The 10,243-nt window shown below is 63.9% G+C and overlaps 3 protein-coding genes across 3 annotated transcripts; 1 reads left to right on the plus strand and 2 right to left on the minus strand.

Moving 5' to 3' along the window:
- On the minus strand, positions 1–3,093 carry CHLNCDRAFT_139185 (hypothetical protein; the record flags this gene model as incomplete). The annotated part of the gene is made up of 12 exons (XM_005844389.1): positions 1–46; positions 140–222; positions 367–495; positions 615–757; positions 863–995; positions 1,141–1,317; positions 1,486–1,659; positions 1,776–1,904; positions 2,070–2,137; positions 2,252–2,468; positions 2,577–2,710; positions 2,832–3,093. 12 exons carry the CDS (start codon positions 3,091–3,093, stop codon positions 1–3), a joined length of 1,695 nt encoding a protein of 564 aa, XP_005844451.1.
- Positions 3,094–4,212: 1,119 nt separating this feature from the next.
- CHLNCDRAFT_58954 (expressed protein) lies at positions 4,213–5,146 on the plus strand (the record flags this gene model as incomplete). Its single annotated transcript, XM_005844306.1, has 1 exon — positions 4,213–5,146. The coding sequence occupies exon 1, from the start codon at positions 4,220–4,222 to the stop codon at positions 5,144–5,146; it is 927 nt and encodes a 308-aa protein (XP_005844368.1). The 5' UTR covers positions 4,213–4,219.
- Positions 5,147–6,842: 1,696 nt separating this feature from the next.
- CHLNCDRAFT_139189 (hypothetical protein) lies at positions 6,843–10,069 on the minus strand (the record flags this gene model as incomplete). Its single annotated transcript, XM_005844390.1, has 9 exons — positions 6,843–6,883; positions 7,051–7,410; positions 7,620–7,714; positions 7,951–8,083; positions 8,338–8,504; positions 8,904–9,102; positions 9,365–9,446; positions 9,730–9,909; positions 10,046–10,069. The coding sequence occupies 9 exons, from the start codon at positions 10,067–10,069 to the stop codon at positions 6,843–6,845; spliced, it is 1,281 nt and encodes a 426-aa protein (XP_005844452.1).
- Between the last annotated feature and the right edge of the window lie 174 nt (positions 10,070–10,243).

Genomic DNA, 10,243 nt, shown 5'->3' on the forward strand with positions numbered 1-10,243 from the left:
TTAATGGCGCCGCTGCCGCTTGGCTTCCTGCTCCTGCATCTGCAACCTGCAATGGGTTCAAGCGTATCCAGCAGGTGCCTCCTCAACAAGTATGGAACTAACACTCATGTGCAGCGCAACAATGCTGCAAGCAACTCACTCGATGTTGCGGGCAGTCTCGTCCGTAATCTCCCATCCCAGCTTGGTCAGAGCTAAGTGGTAGGTTTGCAGGCGCTTCAGCACCTGGGTATGGTAAGCCGTGTGAGGTGCCAACACCATGCGCGTTGCCACCGTCTTGCGCTGGGCACCTCCCTGCATGCAGAACCGCGGCAGCGTCCAGTGAAGGAAGCCCCAGCAGGAGGCGTTCGTGCTCACAGAGATTCTTACCGAGTTGCTCGGGCCGCTACCAGCAGTGGCCTGGTCAATGCCGCGCTCCAGAATGTTGGCGTCCACAGCATCCTCTCCCTCGGCGCCATCATCATCGCTGTCTGTCTGCTCAACATGAGCCCCCACTTCCTGCAGTCTTCAGAGGCCACGTTAGTGCATGCCGACACTTGTACACAGGGTAATCCAGCAGGACAACAATGTGACAGCGCTACCAGGCTGTGCAACAACTTCATCTGCTCCACACACACCTGGTCAATGTCCGAGTCGGCCTGAATTAGTGGCGTCTTCCGGTTGCTGAACTCGTTGAAGAACTTCTTCACGCCACTCTTGGCATGGGTGATGATGTGCGCCGTGTTGTCGTTGTCGTTTGCATGCTGGTTGCTGGCAGTGCCTGCGTGTTTTGCAGCGGCATTTAGAGCAAAGATGTCCCAGGATGTATCTGTGGGCTCTTCTCATGTAGGTGAACCTTTTTTCACTCGCCCCCTCCCTTGCTCACCCGCCTGCGTCACGCCGATGCGGCGCACCACGCGGCCAATGAACTGAGCAAACTTAACAAGCGTGCTGCTTTTGCGGAAAATGGTGGCCACTGAGACAAAGGGGTGATCAAATGACTCCGATAGGCAGCCTGTCTGCAGCAGCAGGGCAACAGGCAGAACCCGTTGCAGGGAGTGGATCCGAATCGGCTTTGCCTGCAACGATTATGAACAGCAGCAGTTGTGGATGCAAGTGGAAGACGCAAACGGTACGGTCCTGGTTTTGTTGGCTTGCCTGCACCACCATGTCTACACAGGCAGGGTGGCTGATCTGGCTGTCCTTGAAATTCGCCATATTCATCTTCATCTGCTCCTTCTGAGCCTTGGTCTGCTTCTTTCCATTGATCTTGCCCTGGTGAATAATCTTAATGTTCAGGGTCTTGATGAGCCCGCGGTCGTCCAACACAATCAGCTCATCCTGTGTAGACAAAGCAAGCTTAAGCGGGACATGTGAGCGGCTGATGGCACAGCATCAGCCAGTCATAATTGTGCAACGATGCTCCATGGTGCATGGCAGGTGGCGGCCCTCCCGACATTCCTGCTGCACTGTCCTAGCGTCTCGCAATAAGCAGCAGAGATCTCCCACCTTGTGGCTGTTGGCCAGGTTCACAATGCGCATGGCCTGCTCCCAGCTTTCCACAAAGCCAAGCGCTTTGTGTGGCGTCATGCTGCCAACAGTGCTAGTGCGAGCCATCCGCAGCACGTGGCACGTGGCCCTCAGCATATCCAGGAACATCTCATTGGTTGCATCCTCCTCGGGCTGGGAAAAGCAGGATGGGGAATACACCTGAGTAGCTAAGCATGCAAGTGGCGGGCCTCATGACACCAAGCTGCCATGTTCATGAGCACTCAAGAGCAAGCGCTTCTGAACCGCACCAGGAGAGGGTCCTGGGTTGATTCCAGCTGCAGGTAGCACAAGTCCTTCACGATCATCTTATGGCGCTGGTCCTCTCTGTAGCCATCCTCCAGCGCATGCATCAGCATGAACGGCTGCAGGTCCTTCTCCTGCACGATGGGGTGAGATCGAATTTTCTGTTTGCAGTCTTGGCATTTTGTCGGACAGCCAGCTCGGCAAGCAAACAGTCAGATCGGATTATCAGATGGGCGGTGGTTGGGCATGAAACCAGTCAGACAGGCTTCATGCATGGACAATATGGACCAAACACGCACACGGTGGATCTCTTGGTTGTCGGTGCGGAATGGCGTGCCAGTCATTGCCAGGTAGCGGGTGGTTCCCCCTGCGGGAACGAAGGCCGGCTGATTTTTGAGCAGGCTGGGCTGTGCCAATGCAGTAGCTCAACACTAGCACAGCGACATGCTGGAGCTGCTCGAGGCGTTTGGCTGCGACACACCCTTCAGGGACTCCCAAACAGCGTCCCAAGACTTGGTGGGCAGGTAGTGGCATTCATCATACACATGTAGGTCGAAGATGGGACCCTCCGCAGCGGTGATCCGCTTCAGCTCTGCAAGGCGGCCCTTGACAGCGTTGAAGAGCTGCGCCGTGGCTACAACCACATCATACTTCTTCATCTCCTCCACCATCTGCTCCGCACTCATGGCATGGCCCTCCTACAGCAAATCAGCGGTGCAATAGAGCTGGCATGCCATGGCATGCACCTGCACGTGCATTCCTGCGATGGTGGGCCATTCTTGTTTCAATGATTCCACAGCTCCTACCTTGAGCTCCAGCACTGATGGCAAGCGTGGATCCTGACCATTGTTCCTGATCAGCACAGCATTGTTCAGCAGGAAGCTTGCGTCCTGATCTCCATCCCCCAGCGGGCTCTGGCCTGTCAGGTTAGCCATCGCAACTGCATCAGGTGGCAGCGGGGAAGCGCGGTGTAGACGCTGAATTGGCTTGCCCTTCTCTACCGTCCCGCTTCCAACCGCTGTTAACATGTTGACATGAAGCACCACTTGGTCAGGGCTCACCCTCGCGAGCTTCGATGGTGGGCACGATCCACACCATCCGCTTGCAGCCCACCCCGGACGCGCATAGGGCAAAAGGGGCCATGCAGGCCACTCCCGACTTGCCGGCCCCAGTGCATATGTCGGCCAACAGCGTTTTGTAGGTCGGGAAGAGGTCCACCATTGCTGCGTATGCGTCGCGCTGGACCTTTCGCAGCTTGTTGTTGTCTGCCACGCGAACAGGGGCCGCAAAAACGTTGCCATTTTGCGCCGGGACTTGTTCCATCCTGCGGGGCGGCTGCAAGGAGGCCCTTAAATCGTTCAAGTCGTCGATTTGGAGCTGGCTGATGGATCGATCCCCATTTTTTGCTCTGATAGAACATTCATGTACGGCCTGAACCGCATAGTACTGCCTGGCGTCAACTTGGTAGCTGCTGCATGGAGCCATCACGTGGGCGGGACGGTTCTGCCCCACCTGGGGCCAGGGGGTATCTACGTGTGCTTGGGCACGAGAGCGATGGAGACCCACCAAATGCGCAACGCACGCTCGGCAGGCACCAGCCCCGGCCCCCTCAATACTCGCTTGTGATTATGCGCGGTCTTTACAACGGCGAGCGCTGGTGCCGGCCAGTTTTGATGCATGAAATTTGAAGGCCTCAAAATCGCTCATCCTCCCCCGCCACCTGCCGGCTCATCACCTGCCGGCTCATCACCTGCTGGCCACCCCTGACGCGCTCAGCATCATCGCACCCATCCTCAAGCCCGGCGGCGACCCCACCAGCTGCAGCAGCCTGCGCGGCATTGCCATCGGCACCATGGCCGCCAAGCTGCACGCCGCCATCCTGGAGCAGCGCATCTCAGACTGGGCAGAGGCCAGCAACTTCAGAGCAGCAGGGCAGTTTGGCTTCAGGCGCCAGCGCGGCACAGCGCAGGCAGCACTCGTGCTGCGCGCACTCCAGGACCAACACCGCCTGAGAGGCCAGCAGCTGTGGGGCTGCTTCGTCGACTTCAAGCAGGCATACGACCGCGTGCCCAGGGAGCAGCTCTGGCAGAAGCTGGCGGCACGCGGTGTGGACACAGCCTGGCTGGCGGCAGCGCACGCGCTGTACAGCAACGTCCCCATGTCGGTGCGCACCTCATCCGGGCTGTCGCCCTGCTTCCAGGCCGTGACAGGCCTGAAGCAGGGCTGCCCCCTCAGCCCCACCCTCTTTGGCCTCTACATCGACGACCTGGAGGAGGAGCTGATGGCGGCGGCGCGGCGTGGCGAGCAGCTCGACCTCCCCAGCTTCCTCGGCAGCGGCGGCGCCGCGGTGCCGCCGCTGCCGAGCGGCCGGGCTGCAGCGGCAGCTAAGCCTGCTCCAGCAGTACTGCCGGCAGTGGGGCCTCACTGTCAACATCGACAGACCAAGCTCATGCTGCTCAGCGGGCGGCGGACCCAGCACGCGGCGCAGCAGACAGCAGAGGCAGCAGGCCTCACCTTCGCCGGCCAGCAGCTGGCGGCAGTCACCAGCTTCAAGTATCTCGGCATCGCCTTTCACTCCAGCACCTGCCTGGCAGGGGCAGCAGCGCCAGCCCGGGCACAGCTGGCGCGCCTGGCTATGCACAACTGCCGGACCCGCTGCGCAGAGGTGGGCATCGAGGCGGCGCCCGTCCAGCTGCGGCTTTTCGGCACCATGGTGGACTCGGTGCTGTCCCATGGTGCTGAGGTGTGGGGCGTGCAGCTGGCGGCCAAAGCGGCGTGCTGCCATCGTGGCAGTGCCGGCAGCGCGGCCGAGAAGCTGCAGCTCAGCTACCTACGCCACCTGCTGGGGGTCCGGCAGAGCACCCCCAATGCGGCCCTCCTTGCGGAGACTGGCGAGCGCCCGCTGTGGCAGCGCTGGCTGCGGCGGGCAGCCAAACTCTGGAACAAGACGCTGGAGGAGCGTCCCGGCAGTCTGTTGCAGCAAGCGCTGTTGTCCAGCGTGCAGCTCGCAGATGGCGCCCACCCCCTGGCACAGCAGTCCTGGGCTGCCCAGCTGGCGGCCGGTCTCGCAGCGGTCGGCATGCAGCTGGACCTGCAGCAGCCAGCACCTGTTGACCTCGGCGAGCTGGGGGAAGCTGCGCAGCGCCGCCAGCTGGCGCAGCTCCAGGAGGCGCTGGCGAAGGGCGGTGCCAGCCGGCTGGAGCACTATGTGCACAACGTGGTGGGCGCCCTCAACCTGGCGCCCGCCATGTTTGGGCAGCGCGAGACCTACCTGGATGCAGTACGGCGTCGGCAGGACCGCGAGGCGCTGGCGCAGCTGCGCACCGGGTCGCATTGGGGCGCGGAAGAGACCGGCCGCTGGACGCGGCGCCCCTGAGAGCAGCGAGTCTGCCCCCACTGCCACGACGGCATTGAAGATGCCACCCACATGCTGCTCACCTGCCCCCTTTACGCCCCGCTGCGCCTCAACTTTCCTGACCTGTTTGCTGAGCCCCATCCTCCCCACCGCTTCCTCCGCCAGAAACCGTGCCGCCTCGCCGCCTTTGCTGCCGCCTGTCACCAGCGCTGGCTGACCGCCACCGTTGCGCTGCCTGCAGTCCCGCCCTGAACCCCCACTCTCATGTCCACCCCCTTTGCTCTTACCGCACCACACCTGCTCCACGACATGCAGTACTGTCTGCCCGCTCACACACTAAACGCTCGGTGACCTGTCAGTTGGCCTGTCCTGCCTGTTGTTCTACTGCTTCATCCCTCCTTGCTCGAACAACAAAGTCTGTGCTGCAAGCTTGTTCTTGCTGAAACCAAGTCATCAGCCGCCGCAGGGTGCACAGCTGCCGGCAGCATCGCCCGCAGCGCTTCCGCAGTCAGCAACTGCTGCTCCTGCTCCTGCTCCTGCTCCTGCCGCTGCTGCTCGGGGCCTGCAAGCTCCTCCGGCCCCTGCTGCAGCGGGCCTCCGGCGTCCGGCTGCTGCCCCGCTGGCTGCATCTCGGCACCCGCCACGTCAGCATCCGCCGTGTCAGCATCTGCCAGCAGCGCGGTGAAGCCGCCAGGCCCCATGGCCGCCGCCGCCGCCTCCGCCTCGCCCTGCCCAGCTGCCGCCTCATGCGTCGCCATGGGGGTAGGAGGCTGGAAGCGCTCTCCTCTTCCTGCCATGGTCTGCCCCTGTGCCACATGCCTGGAATTGAATCGTGTCGCACCTGCGCCCCATTGTTTGCAGGGCGGTGCAGCTGCACAGCCAGCTGTCGGCGCGGGCGCACCCGGGCGACATGGCGGGCAGCCGGGTCCTGCTAGTGGAGGGGCCCCTGAGCCGGGAGGACATGCGGTTCTTGCAGTGCATCGCTGATGCGGTGCACTGCCCATGTGAGCTGCAGTTCTTGGAGGTGCCATCAGCCATCACGCAGGATAAGCCGCTGGCCGACAGTGCGGAGGGCCAGTAGCTCAAGCAGTGTTACGTGCACCGAGGTGTGTCGCCGCGCGTGGCTGTTTGCCCCCACTAGTAGCGTGCGCCGCAGTCCACACCATCCTGCACCTCATGTACCTCAATCCTGCACCCTGTACTTCTTACTCCTGGCTTCTCCTTCCTGTTTGTGCTTCCGCTTTGTCAATTCATTCTTACCCCGTCGCCTCAGTGTACCCGATGCCAGCCAGTCTTGCTTCAGCGCTTCTTTTTTTCTTTTTCCTGCTGTATGCCCTTCAGTTTTGTCAATTCATTCTACCCTGTTTCTTCAGATTCCATTTCCACTCTGGCTTCAGCCCATACGTGCTGCCATCAAATCCTTCCATGCACCCTCAGCTGCTGTTGTTTGAGCAGCGGCGCAAGGAGCGATACCAACTGATCACAATTGATAGTGTGTAGCATCCCTGTTGTACATCAGAGCATGCCATGCAAAAAGAGGCTTCACTGGTGAGCGGGGCAGGTGTGCCCGCTCAGTGAATCGTGCCCAGCCACCTCGCTTCCTCCTCCCGCAGGAGCCGCAGCCACTTAACAACTGCCGCCCCCACCCGCTGGAGCCGGCTGCACTTTGCCCCGCAGCCACGCCGCTGGACGCTGCGCGTCACTCCTTTGCTTTGAGTCACTCCTTGCTGATTTTGAGGTCCTGGGCTGTGCCCCCGCCTGCAGGGTTGGCAGCCTCGGCCCAGCCCACCCCTCTAATGCTGCTGCCGTCGGCGTTCAGCTGCACCGATGAAGCCAGGCAGGCCTCCCCAGCAGTTCATAACGTGGCATGACGGCACGTTCCGATGCATAACATTGCAGGCTTCAAATTCCTCATCCTCCCCCACAAGCTGCCGGCTCATCAGCCGCCGCAGGGTGCACAGCTGCCGGCAGCATCGCCCGCAGAACTTCCACAGTCAGCAACTGCTGCTCCTGCTCCTGCTCCTGCTCCTGCTGCTCGGGACCTGCAAGCTCTTCCGGCCCCTGCTGCTGCGGGCTTCCGGCGTCCGGCTGCTGCCCTACTGGCCGCGTCTCGGCACCCGCCACGTCAGCACCTGCCACATCAGCCTCTGCCAGCAGCGCGGTGAAGCCGCCAGGCCCCATGGCCGCCGCCTCCGCCTCGCCCTGCGCCGCTGCCGCCCCATCCTCCTGCCCCTCCGCTGCCGCTGCCGCCGCAGCCATGTCAAAGAGGCCGCCGATGCCGCCATCTGCATGCGGGGATGCAGGGCAGGCAGCGGAGCCTCAGCGGATCAGCGGCGCCGGCTTGACACAGCTCAAGGCACAAAGAGGAAGCACATAGCGCGCCATGGCTGCCGCCCAGCCATGGCTGCCGCCCAGCAGCAGCAAGGGCGAACGCGTGGGCAGGCATGGTGCAACCCAAAGGCGCAGCGGCAGCAGGGCAGAGCAGCTCCCGCACCATCCTGGCCGGGCTCGCCGCCAGCAAACAGCGCGGCAGCGGCAGCCGCCGCGCCCTCGGCATCCTGCGGCGCCGCTCCAGCGCTGGCAACGTCCCTGCACAACAGAACCAACCAACACGCCAAGATGAACAGTCAATCAACAAACCAGGCAAGGGGGGCGGCACTGGGAATGTGGAGTGGCAGGCGGACAGAAGAACCCTCCCCCCCCCTCCAATACGCGCAGCGATGCCTCAGACCCGACTTCCCAACACACGCACACACATGCACACCACCACCGCACACGTGCTCAGCATCCACTCCCCACACACCCACCCGCCCTCAGAGCCTCACCGTATCTCACCCTCCCCCAGCTCTCCCAGGTCCACCCACTCAAAGCTCTCGTCCTCACCCCCCGCATTGTACACCAGCTGGTGCTCCCCCCGAGCCTGGCTGTACTGGGAGATGGCGGCGGGCCACCAGCCGCCTGCGGGGCAAGAGGGGGTGGAGCAAGGGGAGGGCCAGGGGGGGCGGGGGGAAGCAGGGTTCGGGGCAGAGCAGGAGAGGGAGAGAAGGCCACGCTGTGGTCACGCCGTGGTCACGCCATGGCCACTACGGCAGCAGTCGGGCAGCACAGTCGGGTTGTGCCCAACTTCCCAAACATACACATACAGAGACATGCAGCGACACCCTCCCCCACCCTTGACACACACACACACACACACACACACAGCCTCTCACCCTCCTCTGGCCAGTACCGCTCCACCTGCCGCCCAACCGCCAGCGCCCCCAGCGCTTTCAGGGCGGGCCCCGTGCCGCCGCCGCCACCCAGCGGCAGCGGCAGCGGCGCCCAGCCCGTCGCCAGCGCCGCGCCCTGCGCCGCGTCCACCACCGGCAGCACGGCATGTCTGGGAAGGGGCAACCGGAGGCAGAGGGGCGCCGCCAAAGGCGGCGGCGTTGCTCTGCGGAGTGTGGCCGGAGAGGCAGGGAGGGGCGGGGGTTGAGGCCGGGGATCAGGGAGCTCAGGCAGGTAGCAGGGAGGCCCAGGCTGGGGGGCAGGCGAACCCAGTGTAAAGCAGCAGGGGTAGCTACGAGGAGCGGTGGGGCGCGTGCCCCCTCCCCTTCCAGCCACCCCAACCCAGCAGACAGCAGAGCACTGAGCAGGCGCTTCCGTTTGCAGAGACAGAAAGAGAGGGGAGGCAGCAGCAAGTCGGCCGGCTGCCAGCGCCGCCCTGCTCACCGCCAGAAGGTCACCTTGCCCCGCCACCGCCCCGGCCGGTGCATCCCCCGCCGCGGATGCCGCCGACTTCCCACCCTTCTGAGCCAGGCGGCTGGTGCCGCGCGTGCTGCGCGCGCCGCGGCGGCCCCGCCCGCCGCCGCCGCCGCCGCTGCCCTGGCTGGCTGAGGGCTCGTCGCCATCTTCGCCTGCTGCACCTGCTGCGCCTGCTGCGCCTGCTGCACCCTTGCCGCGCCGCGTGCCCGGCACGGGAGTGGAGTAGTCCACGCCTGTACAGGGGGCCCCCAGGGGCAGTCACATGTTGGTTGATCAGGTTGCTGTTGTTTGCGGAACAAGAAAGCGCGGGCAAGCGGAGGGGAGGGAGGAGGTGGCTGGCGGGATGCAGCAGAGAAGAGCGTGGTCGACTGGCCCAAAGGACGGCGGATGCTGGCTGACAACGCAAGGGAGGCAGAGGCCACGGGCGGCACCGTTCCCCTACTGCTCCCGCCAACACTCCCTCCCTGCTCTCCCTCCCCTCCCTCCCTGCCTCACCCGGTATCGTGAACTTGACGCGGGTGTGGTCTGTGAGGAAGTCCGACTCGGGGGCGCAGCCAGCTGCCAGGTCGCGCTGGTACTGCAGGCGATCATGCAGGCGGTACCGGGTGGCGAGGCGGTGCAGGCAGAGGCAGGCGGTGCAGTGACGCGCGCCTCCCAGAGCCACGATCCACCCTCCTACCACCCCGTAGTTGACAGGTCACCCCACCGCCACCACGACTCCCTATGGGAGCGCTCATCCCCCACACACACCAGGGCGCCCCACCAGGACCCCCCACCAGGACCCCCACCCCCACCATGACCCCCCGCCCCGCCCCGCCCCAAGCCCCCAGCCACCCCCACCCCCACCCCGCCACCCCCACCTGCCCGCAGGCCAGGTAGTTCTCAAAGTCCAGCAGGCAGCGCTCGTAGTTGACGCGCATGTTGAAGGAGGCGGAGGTCTGGCCCGCCAGGTCCACCGCCAGGCAGCGGCAGATGTCCTTCCACAGCTTGCCGCCCGTCACCGCCTCGTACCCGCCACGCTCCATCACGCCCCAGAAAACCTGCGCGGAAGGGGCGGGGTGGTGGTGTGTGTGTGGTGTGTGTGTGTGTCACAGCCACGCCCTCCGTTCCAACTCGAACCGGAGCAGCTGCTGGTGGGCGAGGACGGGCCCCTTTGGCAGCATACAACCCCCTCACCCACACGCCCACCCATCCCTTCATCGCCCCATACACCCCCACCCCTCCACACACACACACACACACCCCTCACCGTGTGAAGGTCCAGCTCCTGGTGGGCGAAGGTGGGCACCTTGAAGCGCCCCTGAGGCCGCGGTAGAAGTTGGAGAGGAGGGTGAGGAAGGAGGAGGGGGGCAGCGGGCGCAGCGCGTCCAACAC

The sequence above is a fragment of the Chlorella variabilis genome, assembly GCF_000147415.1.
Source record: "Chlorella variabilis unplaced genomic scaffold CHLNCscaffold_23, whole genome shotgun sequence".
Classification (NCBI taxonomy): Eukaryota; Viridiplantae; Chlorophyta; class Trebouxiophyceae; order Chlorellales; family Chlorellaceae; genus Chlorella; species Chlorella variabilis.